Below are 25,127 nucleotides of genomic sequence, written 5' to 3'. Positions count from 1 at the left end.
AGACCTACCCCTTTGTCAAATCCAATGACAGGTCTCAGTCCTTGCTAAGTGTCTGATCATTCTCCTCCAGCACTACGTTTCACGTGGGCTTCTGTGATCCCACCCTCTCCTGCTTCCCTCTCTCTCACAGGCTGTTTCTTCTCAGCCTCCTGCACTGGGCTCTCTTCTCTCCCTGATCTCTCAGTGTTGGGCCACCCCCTTTTTTCTTCTCCATCTCTACTCACTTTAGAGTTGATCTCAATCTATAACTAAATGACAGTTTTACACTGACAACTCCCAAATTTTTGCCCTGAGACCAGATCTCTCCCTTGAACTCCAGATTCACATATCAGTCTGCCTATTCAACATCTGCATGTAGACATCCGCGTGACATCTCAAATATATGAGGTCTGTCTGGAAAAAGTCTAGCCATTGTTAATATAACAACGGTTTTTGTGACACCCATGTAACCTGGCAGCCAAGGACAGAGGACTGGAATGTGTATGCGTGAACAATGATGACTTCACTGTACTAGTCAGAAGGGGGTAGTAGACGCCATTGAGTGAACATGCATACTATGTGGCCATTGCACTCAAAATGACTAATGAATAGAACAATGAATCTGCACCACATTTTGTGTAAAGCATGAACATTGCTCCATGGAAACTATTCGGGTGATTCAGAAGGCTGCAGCTATGGGCAACTGGTGATTGGCAGCTTCATCATGACAACATGCCCGCTCATGCATTGTATCTCGTGCAGAGTCTTGGTAAAACATCAAATCACCCAGGCTACTCAGCCCCCTACAGCCCAGATTTGGCACCCTGTGACTTCTGGCTTTTCCCAAAACTAAAATCACTTTTGAAAGGGAAGAGGTGTCAGACTGTCAATGAGATTCAGGAAAATACGACAGGGCAGCTGATGGCGATTGGGAGAACTGTGTGTGGTCCCAAGGTGCCTACTCTGAAGGGAACTGAGGCATCATTGTCCTATGTACAGTATTTCTTGTATCTTGTATCTTCTTTAATAAATGTCTCTATTTTTCATATGACATGGCTGGATACCTTCCGGACAGACCTTGTAAATCCTGGAACAGAATCCCTAACTCCCTGGGCCTGCCCCACTCTCACTGCCCCCAGCTTGGCCGGTGCCATCAGCATTCCATCAGCGGCTCAGGGGGAAAACCTGGGCACCATCCTTGACTCCTGTATTAGTATAAAAACATCATGGACTGGGTGGCTTAGAAACAGGATACATTTATTTTCTCATTCTTTTGGATGTTGGAAGTGCCAGCATGGTTGAGTTCTTGCGAGAGCTCTCATCCTGGCTTGCAGATGGTGCCTTCTCGCTATGTCGTCATATGGCAGAGAGAGTCAGTAAGCTCTCTGGTGCCTCTCCTTATAAAGGCACTAACCGCCCCCCCCCCATAAAGGCACCACCCTCGTGACCTCATCTAACGATCTCTTAAAGGTCCTATCCCCAAATACCATCACATTGCGGGGTAGGGCTTCAACCTACGAATCTGAGGAGGACACAGTTCAGTCTATCACAATTCCTTTCTCTCTTACCCTCATATCCAATCCTTCAGTAAATCCCGTTGCTTCTACCATCCACATGTATCTAGAATCTGACTGCCTCTCACCTTCTCTACTGCGACCACTACCACAGCTCTTGCCTGGATTGGCCCAGTAGCCTCTGGACTGGTCGCCTGCTTCCACTTACCCCTACAGTCCGTGCTCCCCAGACAGCCAGTGGGATCCTTGGCAATAATTAATCAGATAACATTATTCCTCTGCTCTTGGCCCCTTACTTGCACCCAATAATCCTTACAGTAAAGTCCAAACACCTTACCAGGGCCTTAAGTCCTATGTGAGGTGCACTCACCTTACTCTAGCCAGACTGCCCCCCATCAGGGGCAGCTTCTTGCTGTTCTCTCTGCCTCAGAGTCTGTGAGATCCCCCTCTCTTCCTCCCCATCTCTCCTGAGGCCTTCCCTAGCAATACAGGCTAATAGCAGCCCTGCCACTCTGTCCTCTTATTCAGCTTTGTTTTCTATAAGCCTTTTAATGACATATTATATATCTATTTGTGTGTTTATTGTGTGTCTTCCACACCAGAATAATGGCTCCCTGAGTGCAAAGATAATGTCTGTTTGTTCACTACCGTGTCCTCACAGGGTTGAAAGTAGGGCCTGCTTGACCTTGCAATGGATGACTCAATAAATAGCTATGAGATGAATGGCAGAATGTGTAGGACTTTGCTTAACACATTAGGATGTCTCAGGAGCTGGCAGGGTTGCAGGGGAAGACCTGGAGCGGATAGTCCACATCCCTAAATGAGCGCTAGAGGGAGCCAAGGAGCCAGCTCCTCTCGTCAGGCCTAAGGACCCCTCTCACCACCTTCCTCCCAGCTCTTCCCACCCTGCTGTGCCGGGTCCCTCACAAGGCCCTGGGCAGAGAAGATGTGCTTTTAACCTTTACAATTGTTCTGTCCCTGGTCACACGTGAAAAACATTTCTGCTCAGCTGCTCCCTTTCCAGAGAAAAGAAGTGTTCATCAAAAAGTGTCATTTATGTTTGGGGAAGGCAGGGAGGGGGCAATGGTCCAATCCGAGGATGCCTGGACAAGAGCCCCTGGCAGAGGAGAGCAGCAGGACATGAGAGAGCCTTCCTGGCTTACCTGGGGCACAGTGCAGTTTCGGTTGGCTCAGTGGTGGCGGCCGAACCCTTGGGAGAACTGAAGACGAGACGCTGGGGTGGGCACGCGGCTTCTCATTTGCGCGCTCCCTTTGACTGCCATCACGTCACATCCGTGTGACTCACTCCCAGAAGCACGCCCACCGCACCTTGGGTTCCCCTCTGGCCTTTTCTCTTAAGGGGCCCCGTCAGGCACTTGAGAGTTAACTGAGCACACTTTTTTTTTAATTCCCAAAACTAAGGACTGAGGGCCAGTTTTTCCATGTCTCTAGCAGTTAACAAAAGTTCTCCGAACACCAGTGGCAGAAGAAATAGAAGGGAAAGAAAGAAATGGTCGTAGCAGTTATTACAAATGTCCTTATTATAACGATGACTTACACTACTGAAGATACACTACACGTTGTGAGCTTTGTGGACATTAACCCTAACAACAACCCCTGTGGGGTTAAGTACTTTTATTATGTCCATGTAACAGATGAGAAAACTTGTTCAAACCATGGCAAGTAACTTATCCAAAATCTTTTCTGGACAAAACTGGGACTCTGACCTGCTGCCTTCTCATTTTAAGGTCATGCTCTTACCTTCTGTATTTTGCTGTGTTTCAAAATGTTACTGGTCAGGAACTGACCACAGACACCCAGCAGAACAGGCAAGAACTGTACCACTGAAGCAGGGTGCTGTCAGTTTTCAGGATCTGAGACTGTATCTCCTCCACTCTGACACCCTGAGAACGGAGTGTGGGTCCATTTCATTTGGTGGTGACAGACGGAACACGGAGGACATTTCCCCAGAATCTAGCACAATATCTGGCACATGGCAGGAATGCAAACGAAATGTGTTAAGTGGATGAAAAAAAATTTTGGTTTGAGATCATTGCTATCTGACAAACTTTTGTTCCAAGGTACTGTCATTTTTAGTTTACATAAATAAACTGATTCTGACAATCTTTTATGTAGAGACTAATATGGTGAACCCCTGGGGAGAAAGAGCCATGTTTAATTTTTACCAGTGCATGTATGTAAATAAAACAATATTCCGCATAGTGCTGCACTAGCTGTGGTTTTTCAGGAGAAATTAAGATCTGGGGTTTGTCCACTCCCAGAAAATGGGCATAGCCTTTTTTCTATTTTCACACCAGAGTATCAGACAAAAAGGAATCCCCCTTCTCCATCCCAGTTGTGAAATTAGGCCAGGTCTCAATGTAAGCACCGCTCCCTCTGAGGAGCCTTCCCAGGCCACCCCCATTGTGAATTCAAGCCCCACAGGATCTGTCTCCCCCACTGCAGCCCTCTGCGGAGTGATTGCCTGCCTATTCATTCACATCTTCCCGGATGAAGACCCACCTACCCAGGACTGGGCTTTATCTTGTTTTGTTGGATTCCCAGCGTCTGGCACAGTGCCGGGCACACAGCAGATGCTCCATATATGTTTGTTGAATGAGAGTAGGCTCTGTCTTTCCCAAATCTCCTCTGTTCAAGAGCTGTTACGTCACTGGAGCTGCTGGCCTGATGGCTCTTGTTGAATGAGCTTATTTATCCTAAGCTCCTGTCCCTTGCTGCTCACCCCTTCCAGTTGATGACAGAAAAAAATGCATTGAGTCTGTGTCTCCTCCCGCCATCTGTCCTTGTCATCAGAGGCATGTGCCCATAGAATGTTCCAGTCAGTGACCCATTTGTCCTTTCTGCTCAGCCAATCAGAACAATAATCACGACATCTGTTGAATGCTTACAAAACGCCAGCACTCTACATCAATTATTTGGAATCCTCATAACAATTCCACAAAGGGAATATTATTACTCTTGTGCATAAGGAAACAGACTCAGAGATCTCACTAGCTCACCCAAGGTCATCCCGTAAAAATGCGGTGAAGGAGGGAAGGAAGGAACAAATGCCTTAACAACCCTGATACTTTGCTACTTTCCTTTTTTTGTTCCCCATAACATTGGAGACAGTTCATTGGAACTGAAGGAGCCAAGTGACTTTGGGGATTTCTAAGCCAAAAAAGCAGAGTAGGGAGGAGGTGACCCTGACAAAGGGCAGCTCTAAGCAGCGCCAAGTTACTCAGTAACCTGAGCCCTGGTCCCCATGGGTGGCCTGGCCAGGCTGGGCCATGGCAAGCCATAGACACTGGTTCCCCTTGGCTACCCTTCAGGTGCCCAGCTGGTCGTAGCTGGAAACTGGAGATAGAAGGTCAAAGATTGGACAAACCCCAGGCCAGGCAGCATGAAAGCTGGTGACAGAGCCAGGGGCCCCTCAGGGGAGGTCTGGGGTGAAGGAAGGTGTGAAAGAGGAGGCCCCCAATTCCTTTAGAGTTTCCAGGGCCAGAGGAGGCAAGAAGGGGCACCTAGAGCCTGACACACTGGGTGAGCCAGGAGAAAACCGTGGACTGGGCCTCTCCACATTAGGTGGTAGGCCAGGGGGGCCCTCACAGGTGGAGCCCGCCAGGGGAGCCCACAGAGGGGCAGGGTGGGCCCGGGGACCCTCAGAAGGGAAGCATTGTCAGGGTCTTGCTCTCTGCTGGACCAAGGGGTGATAGTAGCTGGTGCTCCCTAGTTGTTAAAATATCAATCCCCTCCCCTACAAGTTGGTAGAGAGCTGTTGCCCAAAGGCCTCCAAGTGTACCCTCTAGAGGCTGGCCCAGCTGTCCTGGTCTTTCCAAGGGCTCCCTCTAGGCCTCTCCACAATCCACCAGTTAAAGTGTTAACACCTGCCATGGCAGCAAGGCCTCTAGGACCCAACCTTGTTCCTGGTGTTGACTAGAATCCCAGGAGCTGGTCCAGGATTGGCACTGGATGAACAGTTATTGATGAATGGATGAGCAACAGAGGAGAGGGAAAATCAGAGATCCTGAGGAATTTAGAAAGACTAAGAGAGTCAACAGGTGAGACAGAGATGGAGGAGGCTGGAATCAAGGAGAAAACTCCCAGAGGATGCTGGGAAGGTCCAGCTGACTGAGCCTTGCTCTCTCTTGTTCTGCAGCTCTTGAAGGCTCTTCCCCTCATAGGGCCTTTCCAGACACACAGCCTGGGCAACCCAGAGTAATCCGCATGCCCAGACAGGGTTCAGAAAGCAGGCTGTGTCCCTGGAGCAGGAAGGCTGAACCTGGGAGGATACCCAGATGCTGAATTATACAAGAATTACTATCCAAAGACCGTTGACCAGACATCTACTTCCCACACCACGCCACAGAAGGAGCTAGAAAACAGCCTTCTTGCTGACCAAGTAGAGAGCCTCTGGGCCAAGGGCCAGGGGCCACTGAGTGCCAGAGAGCCTGATTGGTCTGCTGAGGGCAGTGCTACGAGAAGCTGCTACCCAGAGGCTGACCCCGCCCCCACCCCCATGCCTGACTGGCTGGGCACTTAGATCAGGGAGTTGGACACCCAGAATGCAACTGTCTCCCAACCCACACTGGCCCAGAGGCTCAAGCCCATGAGGGGTCAGGGAGAGGAGGTAAACTCAGAGAAGGACAGAAGGGGAAGCGAGGAGAGGGGTCAGGGCCTCCACTGTCACCTCCACCCTTAACGATTCCTGAGAAGGGGCAAGTTCTTTCCTAGGAGGATCCCCACTCTGCATCTGCTCTGGGAAGGGGCTGGCCCCTGTGAACCTGGGCCACGTCTTCTGGGAATGGCAATTCTTCCTTCAGGCAGGGATCTGGAACATCTTTGCAAATGCCTGCAAGCCCCTTCAATATGACAGCCCCTCAGACAGTGGGGTGGCATTGCACACAGAGCGCTTCCCTTCCCCTCAGCCCCTCTGAGACTGGCCTTCAGCTTCTCTTCTTTGAAGACTCTTGCGGCCCGCAGGTGTCAGAACCCACGGTGCCAGGCCTTCCACCTATTTAGAGCCCTCCAGTGGCCCAGCACCCACCGGTTAGAGGTCATGTGCCTTAGCAGGGGCTTCAAGGCCTCTCTAGACCCCCCACCTCCAGCCTCAGCTCCTAAACACACTGGACACTCACACAGCCAGGCTTCTGTCTATGCCGGACCTTTTCTTGAAATGTCCCTCTTCTTTCTTCACTTGCCCAGTTTCAGCGTTGTCCTTCTAGACTGCCTGCGGACATCACCTTACAGGAAGCAATCCTGCATCTCCATGCCCCCCGCATCCCCACTTCTGTGGGTTCTGCAGCCTCTCCTCCTGGGTCCCTACAGCCTCTGTGCTCTCCAGGGTCACACATTTACCCCAATGGCAATTAAATTCCATCCTAAGTGTCTGTCTCCCAACTGGACCAGGCTTCTGGAGGGAGGGGTCATCTGGTTCACCGCTGAAGCCTGACTCACAGTAAGTGTCCCCTCACTGTCCACCAGGTCCCAGTGGATGCCATCTTGCTTGTGTAACAAGGGACTCTTGACTCCTACGTGAGAAGACCCTCCTTCCATCTGGCTTCCCTTCCTTACAGCTGCTGAGGCAGACCAAACCCTCCCGCATTCACACGGGGCTGTGCAGTGAAGCCCGGTGTCAGCGTGGCCCCTTCGCGGCCTGCTGCCCTATGGTGGGGTGCAGAATGGGGATGGGGGGCTGAGGAGGGCTGGATGGGGGAAGCAACTGGGCTGCTGAGGCTCAGACCTCCCCAGATGGGTTAATCATCAATGCCTGGAGAACCATCTCTTTACCTCCATTCTCCATCTGGATTTTTTAGTTTGGAAAACATTGAGTAATCCCTCAACTGTCTCTTGTGTTAACCCTGGAGGGGCCAGGCCAGGGCCTTTAAGGGCCACTTATTCCTTGGGAAACACTCTCTAACACCGGTTTGTTTTGTTGTTTTGGGGGGGGCAGGGCCGCTCCCTTCCTCTCTCCCACGCCCGCAGCTCTGTCCCCAGCAGGCAGAATACGAGCGCTTTTCCAGGGTTATTTCCAAGAAGCGGGACCGACCAGAACAGCTCCAGGGTCGGCGGGGCAAGGAGAGACAGGATCCGGGGGTCCGAACGCCCCCACCCCTCCCAGTCCTCGCGCTACCTCGGGCCTGGGGCTCGGGACCCCGCCGCCCTTCCTCCCCCGGCGGGGGCCGAGCGCGGCAGAAGGCTGAGCCTCTTCGGGGCGAGGCCCCTACGTGGGCGGGCTCTGCGGTGGGCGTGGTCTGGCTCCAGGAAACCCGTCCGGCCGGCCCAGGTGTGTGTGTCGGTGCCGCGCGCCCAGCGCCTGAGCCAGAGCCGGAGCCTCGCAGCTTCCGCCCCATGGCCGGGTCCCCGCGCCGCGCCTCGGGCCGGCGCCTGCAGCTCCCCATGCTGTGCCTCCTCCTCCAGGGCGCCACCGCCATCCTCTTTGCTGTTTTTGTCCGCTACGACGACGAAACCGACGCTGCCCTCTGGCACGGGGGCAACCACAGTAAAGCGGACAATGAATTTTACTTTCGCTACCCAAGTGAGTTCGGGTGAGGGAGCGTGGGGAGCAAGGACATCAAGGAAGGAGCATTTGGGTGTCCAGACCTACCCCTAGGTGGTAACCCTCTAGCTCTGAGATGGAGGTGCTCCCGATTTATAATAACGCCCTTTCACTAGTGTCTGCTGTGCTCCAGGTATTATGCTGAGGGCGGCATCTGCATTATCTCATTTACTCCATAAATTAGACAGAGGTGGGGAAACAGAGGTTCAGAGAAGTGGCTGGTTCAAGGGTACGTTGTCATAACTGAGGGAGCTGGGATTCAAACCTAGATCCGAAGCTCCATTGTCCCACCTCCCAGTTGGCCTAATTGGGCTTTGCTGGACTGTTCCAGAGAATTTGCCTTTCCTAGGGCCTCCACCCTGACCACAGGAAAGAGAATGCGTCTGGGCAGGGGAAATAGGGAGTGGCCTGTGGCATGTAGTAATGGCAGGTATTAGGTTCAAAGGCAGTCAAGACTGGTGGAGCTCAGGCATTTCTCCCCCAGAGCTGGCCCTTGCAGAGTCTGAGAGAAAATGATGCAACTACCTACTAGCCAGCCACAGATTAGCAGCCCCCAGTCCTGAGAAGGAGGCGTGGCAAGGTCATCAGCCCATTTAACAGGGGAGGAAGCTGAGGGCTCAAAGAGGTTATGACTTGCTCATGATCATCCACCATGGGTGTGGTAGAGTAGGAGCTGGGGCTCCAGTACCCCGAGCCTTATACCACAGTTCACCTGCCTGCTGGCAAGGCCCAGGAAGGGGACGATTAATCCCCTGACACCTGCAGGGGACAGAGCCTCTCAAGATTGGAGGGCCCAGCCTGTGACTCTGGTCCTGGGCAGCTGGGACCAAGGATACCAGATCTCTGAGACTTCATCACAAATGCTTGGGGAGGTCTTCTCCAAGCTCCAGATTCACCATCTGGACAACGGGGAGAAGGATGCCTCAGTTTGAAGGATATACATTCAAACAAGGCCCAGAGTGTGAATCTCGTATAAAAAATCACAGGCTGTCATTACCCTACTTTCTGTATGCAGAGCTGGCAGCAGGCTGTCCCCACCTGACCCTCTCCCAGCCGCAGCATGACAAAATGAAGCTCACGATGTTGAGGACCTAGAGGGTGAGGTGGAGGTTTGAAACTGGGCATGAAGTGCCAGACCCCCAGATATCCTGGGCAGAGGGGATGACAGCCCCTCCCTCACCCCAGCCCTGGCTGGACAAGGTGAGCCATGGAAGCTGGGACCAAAGCCAGAGCCATAGGGCTGGAATGGCAGACTTTTGGGGCCATGCATTTGTCCAGAGAGATAGGGAGTTGAAAACATTGAGTAATCCCTCAACTGTCTCTTGTGTTAACCCTGGAGGGGCCAGGCCAGGGCCTTTAAGGGCCACTTATTCCTTGGGAAACACTCTCTAACACCGGTTTGTTTTGTTGTTTTTGAGGGGGCCGTGCTGCTCCCTTCCTCTCTCCCACGCCCGCAGCTATGTCCCCAGCAGGCAGTCAGCTCTTGTCCAAGGGTCTTACTTGGCCGCACGCCATGAACACCTGTTTGCTCTTCCCCTGGGCCTCACAGAAGGCCTCCAAGCCCTGCTTGTTTCAGAGGCCTCCCTGAAACTCGGCCAGCTGCTCACCCCTCTGTTGTAGTGGTGGACTCTCCTCAGAAACAGCTTGTCCACCCTGTATTGCAGTAAAGGATATGGCAATGGGAGTTCCCCCCCTTTTTCTGACCTAGGTTTCCACCCCTATGGACTTGGGACCCTGGTGCGGGGGAAGGTAGGTGAGGTCCCTGGAGCCTGTGGCTTTGATGAGCCAGGTCTTCACCTGTTCTTGTGTCCAGGGGAAGAGATCAGGGTCAGAGTGGGTGTAGCCTCCGCCCTTTAATTTGGGAGATGAAAGGAAGCTCTGCAGCTGTTGTTGCCCGGGGCAACTAGCCAGCGCCAAGGGTATGGCTGCCTGGAGGGTCTGTCTATTAGGGCTGTTGGAAGGGCCCTCAGAGCACATCTGATCTACTCTACTGAGATGTGGCAAAAGCCAGAGAGAGTATGCGACTGCCCAAGATCACACAGCAAGTTAGCCTGGCTAGAACCGGGTCTCTCGGTTCTCTATCTGCAGCCTTCACCCCACGTTACAAACTTCTTATCCCATTAGGCAGGTAATGGAACAAAAAAAGAAGGAAAAAACCTGCGGTTACAGGGACCACTGAAGCAAACATGAGAAAGGGTTCTAAGAAAAAAGTACAGACAGGTCCTTTTTTATAAATCTCTGAGAACTTGCTCTTTGGGAGAGGGATTTAGGATAGATAGAATCAGGATCTTCTTGAAGAGGTTGGGGAGGGAGATGTGACTGGTACCAGAGTGGTTTGTGTGACCTCTTCTGGAAGAATACAACCCCATCTGCCCCCTTACAGGCAAGAGGGGACATAGTAGAGGGGATGGCCTCCCCAGCTTGCCTCTTACTTTTCCTGCTTCTCACAGTTTATATCCCCGCTTTACAGATGAGGAAACTGAGGCTCAGAGTGGTTAAGTGGCTTGTCCAAGGTCACACAGCCAGAAGGAGGGGACTGTCAGCTTTAACTGTTCCCTTGGCCCATAGTCTTAATCTTGTTCAGGAGTCATCTAGTGGGGTTGGGGAGGGACAGTTAGAGAAGGAGGGAGGGCAATGGGTGGCTCTAAAGGGCTTTTATCTTCTCTCCCTTGAAGGGATCCGTGAGGGGTCATCTTACCCATCCTCCTGCCTCCAGCTGGCATAGCTCATGGGGTGTGTTTGTGTGGAATATTCCCCAGTGAAGGAGATTTCTTGATGTTTAGGCTCCAGTTGAAAGGCCAAGGGATTGAGTTTTTGTTGTTTGGGTTTTTTTAATCGTCAACTGAGGAAATGCTTATTGACTTTTAGAGAGTGGGGAAGGGAGTGAGAGAGAGAAACATCAGATGTGAGAGATGAACATTGATTGGCTGACTCTCATATGTGTCCTGACCAGGAACTGAACCCTCAACCCAGACATGTGCCCTGACCGGGAATCAAACCGGCCACCTTTTGGTCTGAGCCACACCAACTGAGCCACACCAGCCAGGGTAAGGGATTGAGTTTTGATTCCAAACAAACATGGGGTGGGAGATATAAATATTATTGCCATTTACAATGAGTTCTGGCCCTGGCTGGTGTGGCTCAAGTGGATTGAGCGCCGACATGTGAACCAAAGGCTTGCTGGCTCAATTCCCAGTCAGGGCACATGCCTGGGTTGTGGGCCAGGTCCCCAGTAAAGGGTGTGCAAGAGGCAACCACACACTGATGTTCCTCTCCCTCTCTTTCCCCTTTGTCTAAAAATAAATAAATAAAATCTTAAAAGCAACAACAACAACAAGTTCTGGAGCGGTTTCGGCATGCAGTGGGCACAGAGCCCTGTGACCCAGCGCCCTTCGTTATCCTGCTGTCCTTGGGCAAAAGAACAGACGCGGCATCCTCTTTATTGTTTGCACAGGGAGGAAAGAAAGTCAGGCAGTGAGATCAAAAAGAACTTAGGCTGTGGGCTGAGTTCTAAGTGATGTCTCTCCTTTTCTATTGGGTTTTAAGATCTGGGAGAGAAGAGAAACCCGGTTGGTTTGGGTAAAGGGCAGGGGTGGAGAAGTGGCACAGTGTTGGGGACATTTAGGGAGGCGAGGGTGCTCTATATCCTCATTCCCTTGGTCGCTGGGCCTGGCGGCTGAGCTGCAGACCTCCACTTCCAGCACACACCCAACCCTCTACCAGGGGCTTACAAACTCATTTCTTATCAGCCCATATATAGCACAAAAAAAAGCATAAAAGTTTGCTTCTCTCAAACTTGGTGATTACACTCTGAAGTTCAATAATAAATTTTTGGCTTGTTGGTGCTTCTTCAGATTAAACAAAAAAAGTGACCATGATTTTGTTTTCTTTATGGTCTGCCTCTTTCTACAAGAGACTTGAGGTCATTTACAACAAAAGGTGTGTATAAGAAATGAAAGTCAACCCTGGCTGGTGTGGCTCAGGGGATTGGGTGCCAGCCTGTGAACCAGATGGTTGCTGGTTCGATTCCCAGTCAGGGCACATGTCTGGGTTTGCGGGCTGGGTTTCCAGTGAGGGTTGTGAGAGGCAACCGCACGCTGATGTTTCTCACCCTCTCTTCCCTCCCTTCCCCTCTCTCTAAAACTAAATAAATAAAATCTTTTTAAAAAATGTAAAATTCTCAAAATGGAGAGGTATAGATTCTGAAATATGAGGGGTGGAGGTTAGACATCAAGAAGGACTTTTCAGTGGACTTTTCCCAAATTGAAGAGAAGCCTGAAAGGCAAGAGAATTTTGATCACGGTGGGGCAGGAATTGCAGCAGGAGAGACACAGGTTGGACTTTTTTGGCAGGTGCTTATAAGAGCCCAGAGATAGGGCAAATTAGGGGTGCAGAGAAGAGAGCAGAAAAAGGCTCTACTCCCTTGCTCTGGCATGGGGACATCAGGGATGGTCTGGTTCCTGCTGCCTCGTTAGGCAGCTAGACACAGGTGGCCCAGGCCGCCATGCCTGAGGGGTTTGATAGCTCGGCTCCAGCATCAAGAGCTTGGGGCCCCAGCAGGGTGGCTGCTGGGTTTGTGGGTAGTGGCCAGAGCAGCCCCAAATGCCCCCTCAGGCTTCCAGGACGTGCACACCATGGTGTTCGTGGGCTTCGGCTTCCTCATGGCCTTCCTGCAGCGTTACAGCTTCAGCAGCGTGGGCTTCACCTTCCTCCTGGCTGCCTTTGCCCTGCAGTGGTCCACGCTCGTCCAGGGCTTCCTGCACTGCCTCCACGGCAGCCACATCCGTGTCGGCGTGAAGAGGTGGGCAGCAGCTGCCTTCCCTGCTCCCCCCAGGTCTCTCGGGAGGCCCTGCCCACAGGACCCAGCTTAAGCCCTGTCCTCCAAGTTGCTTTATGGCACGGGGCTCTGGCCCGCTAGTTGATTTCTCTTAGGTGCCCTGCCTGTTCTTGTTGCCTGATTTCTTCCCCCACCTCAGTCCACACACCCAGCCATACCCCCCCCCCCATTTTTTTAGGCACCTTACTACCCCAGAGCTGTTGGGAGGGTAGAGAGCCTCATGGAAAAGGGCCGGACTCAGAAGAGCTCCGAGGCCAAGATCCGGTTCTCCCATCTGTTGGCTTTGTTCACTGAGTCCCAGAACCTACCTCCCTGAGACTGGGTTTCCTCAGCCACAAAGGGGCAAGGTGATCCCTTCCCACCTACTAGGGAAGAACTTAGTAGGCTCATTTCCTCCTCCCCTGAGCCCCTGTCCCCAGGGCTCCCCCCCACCTTCCCATCCCAACCTTCCAGCATGATCAATGCCGACTTCTGCGCTGGGGCTGTGCTTATCTCACTTGGTGCTGTACTGGGCAAGACGGGGCCGGCCCAGCTGCTGCTCATGGCCCTGTTGGAGGTGACACTGTTTGGCATCAACGAGTTTGTGCTCCTTTATTACCTGGGGGTGAGTCTAAATGGGGATGGAGCGCGGGGCTGAATGGGGGAGGCCAGGGCCAGGCCCTGCGAAGGAGGGGGTGGGGTGGGGGCAGGGCTTCCCCTTCACCTCAGCTCTGTCCCCTCAGGTAAAGGATGCAGGAGGCTCCATGACCATCCACACCTTTGGTGCCTACTTTGGTCTGGTACTCTCACGGGTCCTCTATAGGCCCCGGCTGGAGAAGAGCAAGCATCGCCAGGGCTCTATCTACCATTCGGACCTCTTTGCTATGATTGGTGAGGCCTGCCAAGGTGGGGGTGGGAGGGTGGGAGCCAGTTCCCGGCACCCCTGATGTGGGCCAGAGAGGGCCATTTCCAGGCAAGGTTTCAGGGTGCTGCCTGTAGTCTTTGAGGTTCTGGCTGAGAACTCCCTACTTGGATTCTTCTGGGTGAGTATGGTGGACCTGTGCTCCTCCTCCTCAACGGTTTTAACAGTTTTAACAGTTGTTAGAGCTCAGCCCTGGGGTATGCACAGGCCATCCCAGGGGACTTCCAAAAATGTTGACACCAACCCCTGCTTAAAACCCCTGAGGGCCCTCCACCCACAATTTGGAAACCAGACCCATCAGCCTGGCACACAGCCCTTCGCCCTCTCCCTCCCTCCCCACTCAGCCTCCCTCTCACTAGGCTTCTCCCATCGCTTTCCTCCAGGCCCCTGCCCTTCGTGCTGCCTCCCAACTTCTAAGGACAGTTCCTTCCAGACGCTTCCCCCAGCAGCCTCTGCCCCTGGGGTTGGGAGGTTGGAAGCCACAGGTCACCCCTGCGAGGAGTGGGGTTTGACCTGTGAACACCAGTCACCACCATCTTTCTTCCACCCTGACTTCTGCCCCTCTCTGTACCTTCATAAATGAGCCAGGAAAGGAAATTGATTCATTTTTTTTCCATTGGCAGTATTGCAAAGTTACTGAAGTGCTTATTCTTACCCTAAAAAGAGTGGTTGGTTTTCTATTTCTTGCTCTGGGTTTGTCGTGAAATAGAATACATGGAACCTTGGGGCAGCTGAGGCCTCCTTGCCCTTTGAGACCTAGATAAGTTTGGCTTGAAGTCCAAAGGCTTCCCCAAGATTTCCATGCCCAGAGGCCTACATTCTCAGCTCTGCTCTGCCCCCTAGCCCCTCCTAGACAGGACAGCAGACCTTCCCTTGGGTCCTCCCCAGGCTGTCCCCTCAGAGCACTGAGGTGTGCGTGTGGTGGGTTTTCTGCAGACTGTGGGGCTGCAGGGAGAGGTTAAGGGGCAATCCCTCCAACCTCCTTGCCATACTGGCCCAACCCTAAAGGGTCCCAGCCGTCCCTCACTTTGTCCCTTGGTTCCTCCTCCTCCCTCCACGACTGACCTGGGAGCCTCACGTGGGCAGGCAAGGCATATGGCGCCTCAGTTCTTACCCCAGAAGGCACAGGCCCAGCCCGCCCGGTGCTCCGCACACAGAGGTCCCTCCTGCACATTGCAGGGTCCCCCCTCTCTGAGAGGTCATTGAGGTTATAAAACAAATTATTTTCCTGGCCTGTATATCGAGTACCCCTCAGCTTAGTGCCTGAAATGTAGTGCACTTTGTCTTTTTTTCTTTCCTGATACTTTAAAAAACAACAAAAACAACAACAAAAAAATCTGAGCCCTCTGTGGTTTTCAATCCAGTAGCTCCCTTTTGTGCCAGAGCCCATCCATAGCCACTGTTTGTTGAGCGTTTGGTACCTGCTAGACCCCGGTCGATGCGCTTCATGGGTGCCGCCTCATTTAGTCCTCACTTTATGAGGCAGGTGTTATTATCCCCACTTTACAGATTAGGAAACGAGGCTGCTGAGAGAAGGTGACTTACCTCTAGTTACACAGCTTGTACCTTGTGGGGAGCCATTTACTTCCTCTCACTCTGCCTCCCTGCCCACCATTTAGGGACCATCTTCCTGTGGATCTTCTGGCCTAGTTTCAACTCTGCACCCACTGCTCTGGGGGATGGGCAGCATCGGACAGTCCTCAACACTTACTACTCCCTGACTGCGAGCACCCTCAGCACCTTTGCCTTGTCGTCCCTTGTCGGGGACAATGGGCGGCTAGACATGGTATGGGGAGGAGGCCTTGGGAGAACTGGGAGGGGAGGAGCGGTCTGATGCCCTGCGAGTCCGATTCTCCAGGGGAGCAGGTAAGGGCACAGGCCACGTGGCGTTCCGGCCGCCCTGGAGGCAGGGGGATCAGTGCGAGATGATGACACAACGGCAGGAAAGTTAGAGGCTGGATGGTGGAGGGACTTCCAGAAGCAGTAGGCGCCCCTGTGGTGGATGGGCTTGGGTCTACGTGGGTGTGATGATTTGAAGGCGCCTCTGATGCCTTGCCCTTCCCTGCTTCCTTAGGTCCACGTCCAGAATGCTGCCCTGGCTGGAGGGGTCGTGGTGGGGACATCAAGTGAAATGATGCTGACACCCTTTGGGGCTCTAGCAGCTGGATTCCTGGCTGGAACTGTCTCCACACTGGGGTTCAAATTCTTCACGGTACAGACGCCTCTCGAGCCCTGGGCAGGATGGGCGTCTCCAACAGGCCGGGGGTAGGAGGAGCACACGAGACTCATTATTGGTGTCCTGTCCTCCAGCCCATCCTTGAGTCAAAATTCAAAGTTCAAGACACATGTGGCATTCATAATCTTCATGGGATGCCTGGGGTCCTGGGAGCCCTACTGGGGGCCCTCGTGGCTTGGCTGGCCACCCATGACGTTTACGGAGATGGGTGAGTTCCCCCCATCAGTGCACACTGAAGTCATTATCCCCCTGAAATGACCTCTTTCTCTCTCCCCCCAGTTCGTGCACCAACAAAAAAAAAAAAGCTGTGTATTTTTCAGTTACTCATCCATATTCTGGGAGCTGAGGAAACAAGTGAGCAAGGCCGATGAGGGGACTGCCTTCCTGGTCCTCAGTCAAGTTTAGCAGATCATTGAACAGATGATTTCAATAGTGTTACCAAAGGGTCAGTAAGAGAGAATGACGCTTAGGAGTGACTTGCACATCAGGGCTCAAGGGAGAGGGCAGGCAAAAGTGACCCTCAAGCTGAAGCTTGAAAGGTGTGTGGGTTTCTACTGTCACATGAGGGCGGGAAGGTGCTTCAGGCTCCCAGAGACAAGACTCGGCCTGCGGGCTCCTGAGGCCCTTCGGGCCTCCACATGCTGCGCGCTGCGCTGCACTGACCAGTCCTGTCTCCCCACACCCTCTCCCTGCAGCCTACACAGCGTGTTTCCACTCATAGCTGAGGGCCAGCGCAGCGCCACATCTCAGGCCGTTTACCAGCTCTTTGGGTTGTTTGTCACACTGACGTTTGCCTCTGTGGGTGGGGCCTGTGGAGGTGAGTGACCTTGGCTGGGGGTGGGAGGTTGGCAGGAACTCCAGGGAGGGCGGAAGACAGAGAAAGGGAGTTCTCTGGAGGAAGGGCCATTGGATCCCATCCCACTGGCATTCATTTACTTTGATATTTATTGAGCGCCAACTTTGTGCCAAATGGGGAGTGGGGTTATAGAGTTCAGGGGTAACCTCCTCTAGGTAAGGAGGAGCCAGTGGGCACATGCTTCCTCTTGGTGCCAAGGGAAGGTAGAGCTGTGACTAGGGACAGTGTTGGGTTCCTCTACTTCGGTTCCGTGGCTTCCCTGTGCTGCTCCCTCTACCCACTAGAGGGCAGTCCAACCTCAGGCTGAGTTCCCGGAGAGGATGCTGAGCTCTCTCTCTTGGTTGGGGCAGAGACGGAGCCAAGGAGTTGGCTAGGCTTACTGGTAGACTGCAGCACAAAAACTTTCCACAGAGGCAGACCGCCCCCTGATGGGGGGTCGGACAGTGCTTCCTGATTTCTGGCCTTAGTCCTTTTGGCTTTCAAAATAAAACCTATGATTCAGTATCTTCACCCTCCTGGCTCTCAATTCAAGATCTTCCTTCTCAGACAAGATTCAGTTCTTTCACTCATCTGATTATTTATTCAATAAGCACTTTCTGCACCCCTCCTGGATGGGAGACTGCAGAAGGCTTAGCAGCTGTGGTTTGTGACAGAACCACTATTTGGTTCATTACCAACTGTACAAAACTGAAATGAATTACTTCTCTGAACCTTAGTTCCTTCTCTGTAATATAGGGTCCCATTCATCTTCAGGATCACTGTGGTTACTCAGGAAGGCAATGCTTGTCAAGCCCTTTGCACGGGGCCTGGCCTACAGTAGGCGCTCGACAAATACGGCTGTGACTTGCCTGGGCTGGGCATCCTGCTGGCCCCAGGCCGTCCAGCTCCTCTGTGCGTTGTGGCACTGGTGGCAGCCTCTCCCATGGGGGCAGCAAAAAGCCTCACACATCCTCCCCACCACCACCAGGGCTTCTCCTGAAGTTGCCATTCCTGGATGCCCCCCCAGACTCCCAGTGTTACGATGACCAGGTTTACTGGGAGGTAAGACTGAGCTGCAGCCCCTCAGGCCCACAGGGCCCTGTCACCCTCCCCTGCCTCCTCACTCCCCTCTGGGGCACACCCAAGCTGTGGCATCCAGCCGCCTGGAGTTACCCCTTCACCTGCTCCCCAACCCCTGCCCTCCAGGTGCCTGGGGAGCATGAGGATGAAGCCCAGGGACCTCTGAGGCAGGAAGAACCCGACACTCAGGCCTAACTTGCTTCCAGCCCTTGAGAGGATGCTCTCCGTTTAGAGGATAACAACTGGCTACAATGGGGGAGTTATTTGGTGGCTCCCATCCTTCGTACTGCAGGAAAGAAGTCACAAACTAGAGGAGCCTCCTTTCCATCGGCAGCACTGGGGGAATGACTAGAAGGCCTGGGAGATGGTGGAGGAGCAGGGCTATAACTGGTCGTGGCGGGGGAAGAACTCCCCAGCAGCCCCACCCACCATCACCCTCCACCCTGCCACCTGTAAGCGAGGCACCCAAGTGACGGCTGACCCACTGGCCCAGCATCACACAGTTACACGGTGTGAGCCAGGGTCTGGCTCTGTGAGCGTGATAAACACCATCATCACCAAGGACTCTGACTCCCTTTTTTTGTGCACTGGGGATTTGGGAAGTTCCTTTTGCCTTCTAACTCGCAAGTGTTAGAACCTAGGGGTGGGAAACATCCCACCTCCCTGGGTCCGTGGAATTCCCTCTAGGATGCTGTGTTCTACCAGGTGGGCACCCAGCCTGAGCTTGCCTGCCTGAAGAGAGGGAGCTCATTCTCTCTCAGAAAGCTTATGTCTGTTATAGGACAGCTCGGGCTGCTGGAGATTCTTATATTCCAGAAGTGCCGCCACTCTGACCCTCAACTTGGGAGGCTTCAGAGCAGAGTAGGAAGGAGGCAGCCACAGGGCCCAAGAGGGGAATAAGGAGTTCTTTGCTACTAACTTCTCAGAAGCTGGAAGCAGCTGGACATCACCTGATGTCTCTGCTCCAAGTCTGAAGAGTGGAGGAAAACATGAGAGTTGCCTCTGAGGATGGGAAGATGGGTCCAGGGCCTCTGACCACCTCAAGTCATTTGACCACCAGAGGGCACTCCAGACCCAGCAGAGGAAGATGTGGCTTTCCTGCCCCTCCATCCTCTATCGAGTATGGAAGTCCTTCCAATAGCCTAACTGCCTTCCTGTCTGCTTCCGCTCTGGTCCTCACCATCCATGCCACAACCTTTTCTTAGCTCCCAGCCTCCACTACATGTCAGGTGGGCGCTAGGGCTTTCCGATCTTAAGCAAACAGAGAATCTATTCCTCCAGTAGACCAGAGCTCCTTTCCCAACCCTGAAGGAGTGGGATCCCCCCCTCTGCAGCACTGTATGGGAACCATTCCTGCCCACAGCCCAACTATGCTCCCCGCCCTGCCCCCCACCTTCAGCTCCCTCCTTCCTCTGCAGCTTCCCTGCTTAGTACTGGCTGCAGTAGGTATGTGGGGAAAATTCTGGTGCTGAGGCGGAAGGATGGCTGCTGACATTGCAAAGAAGTTCTTGGTCCTGTCAGCCCCTGCTGGGAGGGAAGGCGTTTGAGGGAGCTGAGGCCGCAGCCCCCACTCCACTGTCTGAGGCCTTAGCTGCCAGTCCTGCCGACCTGCTCTGCCCAAATCTCCCCAAGCAGTCCTCAGCTACCTGAAAGACCTCAGGTAAAGGAAGATTCAAGGGTAGAATGGGATCCCTCCCTGCCGCAACTCATTCTGGGTAGAGAAAGCCATCCGTATGCGTTCATGACATCTACATTTTCTTGACCTGATCCCCGCCCTCTACTGCTGGTTCCTCCTAGACTACACCTAAATCTCCTCTAGGCCGGAAAAAATGGGCTGCTCCAGCCCAGGCTGGTCACGGCCCTTCTCAATCCAGGGAGGCTTCCTAGAGAAGGGACAACTGAGCCCTCTCTGGTGGAGGGCAGTTACTGGCCCAGATTCCAAGAGAGAAAAGGCCACAGGTCCCAGGATGGCCCACTAAGAGGTCCTGGAGAAAGGATGAGCAGAGTGGCTGCTGCCCCACAAGAGATGGCCCTGCATCTCTTGTACCCAGGTAGTTTCAAGCTCTATGACTCCCATGAGGCCTTCTGTGGCCTGAGAGATGTTGCTGAGCTCTGGCCGATGGCTCGCGATACTCTGTCCAGGGCTGAACTCTGCTAAAACAGGCCCTTGGTTTTTCACTCTGCATTTTCTCCTCTCTACCCCCAAATTTTCCTCTAATAACAAGCACATTGGTCCATAGATTGTCCATTCAGCTGAACTCAGCCATCATTCCATTTGCGGTCTGGGCATGGGGGTCGTTTTCCCATCATTGCCTCCGGCAGGGAGCTCACGCACAGCACAGGGAAGACAGGTAGGTATTCCTGCGGCCTCGGCTGAGCTGGGACCCACCTCTTCCTTTGTCTTCTCTGTCGTCTCTGGCTCAGCACTGTTGGTCCCCACATGGTGGGTTGTCCATTCAGCCTGGGTCAACAGGGTGACAATGAGCAGGTCAATCAGATGGCAGGGACGGGGGCCAAGGGGGCCCATCTTCACCCCCTGAGGACAATGAGGCCTCTGCCCCTGGGACGGCCCCTCTGATCACTGCCATTATTTCTCTCGATGCAGGACAATCAGACACTTGCCCACTCGTGAACTCTGTCTGTTCAGCCCCAATGTCTGAGCTCTGGGGACAATGATGGACGAAGACACTGGGCCCCTGTTCATCTCCCAGAGCCTCACTGATGGGGGAGACAGGCTGCGTTGAGGTCAGTCCGTTTTGAAGCCAGCAGAGCCAGAGGCATTAAGAGCGGAGTTTCTGGAAGTGGCCACTGTTCTGGCTTGGCACAGTATGTGTGAGTGACAGCACCTGCTTGGACATCTGGGTGGGAGACCCAAGGTGCCCCAGGGGCCTCAGGGTGCTTCTGTGCCTGTGTGGCCAGACCTCCTTGGTCAGGAGCCGGGAGCTACTCCCGTGACCTCTAGAGGACCCGAGCTCTGAGCGCGGGGCGGGCCTGGGAAAGGGACGAGATCCGTTCCCACCCCCACCGCCCCCGATTGGGATTCACATCACGGCGCACAGCGGCCCCGGCGAGGGGAGGAATTAGACACGGCATGGGTGTCCGAAGTGGGGCGTGGTGGCCGTCCCAGGGCAGACAGACCCGGCAGCCGCGACCCCCCACCTCACCCCGATATTCTCTCCCACCGTCAGGATCTCCCCACCCGCCGCCTCCCGGTCTGCGCCCCTCTCCTTTGTCTGGCCCGCCCGCCCGCAGCCGGGTCCCCGCGCCGCCCAGCGCCCCGGCCCATGCGCCCGCCGCCGCCGGGAACCGCCGGGAACAATGCGAGCCAATGTCTCCGGACGGCGAGCCGGCTATGCAAATGCCAACGGCCTGTGAGAATCCCCTCTGCCGCCGCCCGGCCTCCGCAGCCTGAAAGGGGTGGTGTGGGGGAGGCGGTCACTGCATAGGGATGAGCTGTGGGCCGGGCGCCCGCCCGCCGGGACAGAGCGCCATTGTCTGTGCGCGCCGTCTGATCGCCAGTCCTGTAGCCGGCCTGGGGAGGAAGGCAGAAGGTGGCTCACCCCAGACCTGTTCCTCTCCCCAGAAATCGGCCAGACCGCGGTGGGCCCCCAACTTAACTCCCCTACACACTAGCTCCGTAACCTACGCCTCAAGCCCGTTTCTTTCCCTGGGGCTCTGTCTCTTGGAGGTGAAACCTAGTCCATTGGAGTTGGTGCTCTTCCCACCCTCCTCACCTGTTAACCACGCCCCCTCCTCAATCTCTGTCCACTTTTTTTCACATTGCCTTGAGCCAATGAAATCTCACAGCTGTCTCTGGAGCCATTCACTTCCAGAACCCTGAAGGAAGTACTCCTGGATTCCCCAGGGTGGGTTGTTACTGGGCACGTGCCCCAGGGATCTTCTCTTCTGAGCGCAAGACCAGCCCAGGCCTTGAGTCCCTCTACCACGCCCCGCCGCACCACCCCCGCACCCGCGCCGCCCCACGTGGTCCAGGAGCCTGTGTCCATCCAACAGACGGTACTGGTTCAACGCTGGAGGAAAATACCTGGACAGAGGGCAAGGGAGCTCTGGGCTTGGAGCAGAGTCCCTCTTAGCTGGGAAATCGGTCCCTGCTTTGGGACGGTTCAGGCTGAGCTCCTGTAAATGGTCTTGAGACCCAGCACAGTGAGTCCCTGCTTCCTAAATGCTCTGAAGACTTAGCTCAAAGGCTGATGTCACTCAGGTGAAAAGCTCAGGTGTTTCAGAGACGATGCAGTGATGCTTCTAGGACTCATAATGGTTCGGGGTGGGGAGCAAAATCGATCAGGGCCAACACCAAAATAAGAACTGTCCCAGGAATTTGGGGTCTTCAGCCCCAGTAGGACAGGAGAGAGCTGAATGAGGGAGGAGGGAGAAGCTGCCGGCAGGGCAGGCAGTCTTCCTGGAGGCCGGGGTCCTAGCTACCTATCCATTTTAGTGTTGGCCCAGCCTTCCACTAAGGCAGAGCTCTTCTCTCCCCCTGGCTTTGATGGAGATCTGGGTGCAACCTCCCCATTATAAGAAAGTTGAGGTGGGGTTGTGGCGGTGGAGCCTGCCTTCCAGGGACAGCATTTGGGAGACTATTAGATACAAGTGGGGCCAGGGGACTTGGGCTGGGTGCTGAAGCATTGATACATGGTGCCAGGGAAACAGCTAGAGCTCTACCCACCTTCTCTCCCCACCTTTGGAAGCAGGTGCCCTCTGCTTCTCACCCTGCTGCTCTCTTGTCTAGGTCTCTGCTTCAAAGCATTCTGGGGCCTCCCAGCCTCATGGAAGCTCATCCCTGAGAGCCACCTCAGAAAGAAGCCAAATCCACATCCTCATGTGTCTCCACACAGGGGAAGAGCTCCAGCTGCCTGAACCCCAGAGCACACTCTCCCTTTTTTAGCCCTCCCTCTTTTCAGCCCTCTCTCTTTGGCCTGTATTTCCAGGGCCCTCTGGGTCTGCTTTGGCTGGTCTTTGGGTGCCTAGGCAGGACCCAAGCAGCCAGCTTGGCTCTGAGGCTGAGAGAGGAAGTGCGCTTTGTTGTGCCTGGGCATTGTCTGGATTCTTAAACTTGCTTTTCCCACCCTGCTCCTCTTGGCAGGAGAATCCTTAACTGGAGAAGCTGCCTGCCACCCGTTCCCCCGCCCCCTGCCCTCACGCACTCCCGCTCCGGTGTCCCCTCCTTCCCAGCTCAGCACCATCCATCTCCTTCTCCTCAGAGCAAGGAATGTCACTCCAGGACACTGTGGAGCTTGTTCCCAATCCCCTTCTAGCTCATTTCACTTGAGCTTTTACAGACTTGCCCTCATCCCACGGGCTGCTGTCTGAATTCTGGCTCTTGGAAGGACAGGGAGGTCTCCCCTCCTCCCTGCAATCCCTCACACTTCATTTTGTCCCAACACCATCTGAGGTGGCTGTGCCCTGCGGGATTAAAGGAACCCTGGTGTAGAAACTGGTGAGGGTCAGGGTCCCCATTCTCCCCATTTCTCCAGCCACTGAGGCTGCCCTCTGCTGTAGTGGACGCAGCGCTATACACCGTTTGCAAGCCATCCATCCTGCTCCCGCCCTTTCTGTCCACGCCCCTCAGCCTCGATTATTGCTGGAGTTAGTGCTGGACTTCTTATTGGCAGTTGCTAATTAAGACCATTAGTAAACTCAATTATTAATGCCGTAGCAGGTTGCAACTGCCAGCATCTGTCACGCGTACCACTGGTCAGGTACAGGCTCGGGGGTGGCTCTGCCTGCCTCCACCTTGGGAAGGGCTGCTTGCTGCCAGCCCCTGCCCCACATCGCCTCAGGCCCTTTGAGGCACAGGTGGCTGGATAGACAGGCTTGAAGGGGGTTTAGCTGAGACTTCTGGAGAACAGAGGGACACCTTTCACTCCCAGAAGCCCCAACCGGGAACCCGGCAAGCCAGCTTGTGCGTGTGTGAGAGGGGCTGTGTGAGCCAGTGATGCTGGTGTCTTTCTCCCCCAGAGCATGTGGGGGCAGGTCGGAGGAGCACATGAGGACGCAGGACAGAGCTGGGGTGTGCGCCCTAAGGCGAACCTCTGCTTTCCCACATCCAGAGCTCTTGGTGCTGCCACCGTTCCCCTTTGCTTTCAGTCGGGTGATAGAGTACTTGAATTTTTCCTATGGTCAGGGAACAGTTTCAGTGAGACTGTGAAACACTGAAACACTCTCTGTAAAAAGGGGATAATGCATTTGTGTGGAAATGTACCTCACAGTTACGGAGTATCTACCAGGTGCCAGGCCTTCGGATACCCTCATAAACAAAATGTAGTTATTTTTTTACAGGGGACTGTCCCTAATCCCTTCCAGACTGGATGAGGTCTACCTCCTGTGTAGATGCCCTCACCCCTTTCATATTCCAGCCCGTCTCACAGGGTGTTGTAAGGAGCTGCCCTTTTATACGCTCGCCGCAGCTGGACACTGCTCAGCTGTGCGTTGCTGCCTGCAAATAGGGAGAGCCCCATCCGGTTTGCTTGCTGCAGCCTTTCCTGTATTCTGTACCCTCCCTGACCTCCACGCTCAGGCTACTAGAGCAGAATGAATAGCAAGCTACCCTTTGGACCAGTTTGCCTCAGTTGGACCCAATCAGGGGCAAGAGAGGCTGCTGAGCCCTCAGCTAGGACTTGAAGGAGGTGGCGGGTGGCCCGGCGGGCAGGGCTAGGCCCTTTGGCGGAGCGGCTGGCTCTCGGCAGGCCTGTCTGGGCTTCCCCTTGGGCCCAGCCTGGCCCCTTCCACCCCTTCCCCCATCCACTCATGCCCCGGAGTGGCCTCAGGTGACCCAGGAAAGCTTGGGAAGGCACCCTCCCCTCACACCTGCTTTCCCCCCATTTTTCTCCATCTGGACTTCAATATCTTGACTTTTATTTGCAGCTTTTTAAGGAAGGATCCACCAAGACTTTAGTCTCCCCAACCCAGGGAAAAAGAGACAAAAAAGTTCTAAAAACAAAACCCCCTACAACAACTTAGTGTAGGAGAGATTTGTTGGAAGGCTTTAATCCCTTAATCCCTCTCAGATGGGCCTTGAGACGCTAATGATTTTCCTAATTATTCCTTCCTATTTTCCCATTGCTCTGTAAGGACTTCGAGAGGAGTAAAATTCAGAGTGAGCGCTTGTGGGATGAATGGCAGGCTGACCTCCCCCCAGATCAAGCCCTGAGTCCAGACAGCTGGA

At 54.0% G+C, this 25,127-nt stretch overlaps 1 protein-coding gene across 1 annotated transcript; it reads left to right on the top strand.

Moving 5' to 3' along the window:
* The first annotated feature begins 7,819 nt into the window (after nucleotides 1–7,819).
* Nucleotides 7,820–18,496, top strand: RHBG (Rh family B glycoprotein). Its single transcript, XM_054563345.1, has 10 exons — nucleotides 7,820–8,031; nucleotides 12,667–12,853; nucleotides 13,343–13,493; nucleotides 13,612–13,759; nucleotides 15,410–15,576; nucleotides 15,865–16,002; nucleotides 16,101–16,234; nucleotides 16,722–16,843; nucleotides 17,850–17,923; nucleotides 18,068–18,496. Exons 1-10 carry the CDS (start codon nucleotides 7,845–7,847, stop codon nucleotides 18,134–18,136), a joined length of 1,377 nt encoding a protein of 458 aa, XP_054419320.1. The 5' UTR covers nucleotides 7,820–7,844; the 3' UTR covers nucleotides 18,137–18,496.
* Nucleotides 18,497–25,127: the final 6,631 nt, after the last annotated feature.

Source organism: Pteronotus mesoamericanus, unplaced genomic scaffold (genome assembly GCF_021234165.1).
Source record: "Pteronotus mesoamericanus isolate MK-2021 breed Mesoamerican mustached bat unplaced genomic scaffold, CSHL_Meso_final scaffold_705, whole genome shotgun sequence".
Taxonomy (NCBI): Eukaryota; Metazoa; Chordata; class Mammalia; order Chiroptera; family Mormoopidae; genus Pteronotus; species Pteronotus mesoamericanus.
The sequence above is the reverse complement of the archived record's forward strand: the minus strand, read 5'-3'. Positions and strand labels throughout refer to the sequence as shown.

Coding starts and splice junctions, on each gene's coding strand:
- RHBG (XM_054563345.1), top strand. CDS start 7,845: ATGGCCGGGTCCCCGCGCCGCGCCTCGGGCCGGCGCCTGCAGCTCCCC. Junction 15,577..15,864: donor ACAATGGGCGGCTAGACATG/GTATGGGGAGGA, acceptor CTGCTTCCTTAG/GTCCACGTCCAGAATGCTGC. Junction 16,235..16,721: donor CATGACGTTTACGGAGATGG/GTGAGTTCCCCC, acceptor CTCTCCCTGCAG/CCTACACAGCGTGTTTCCAC.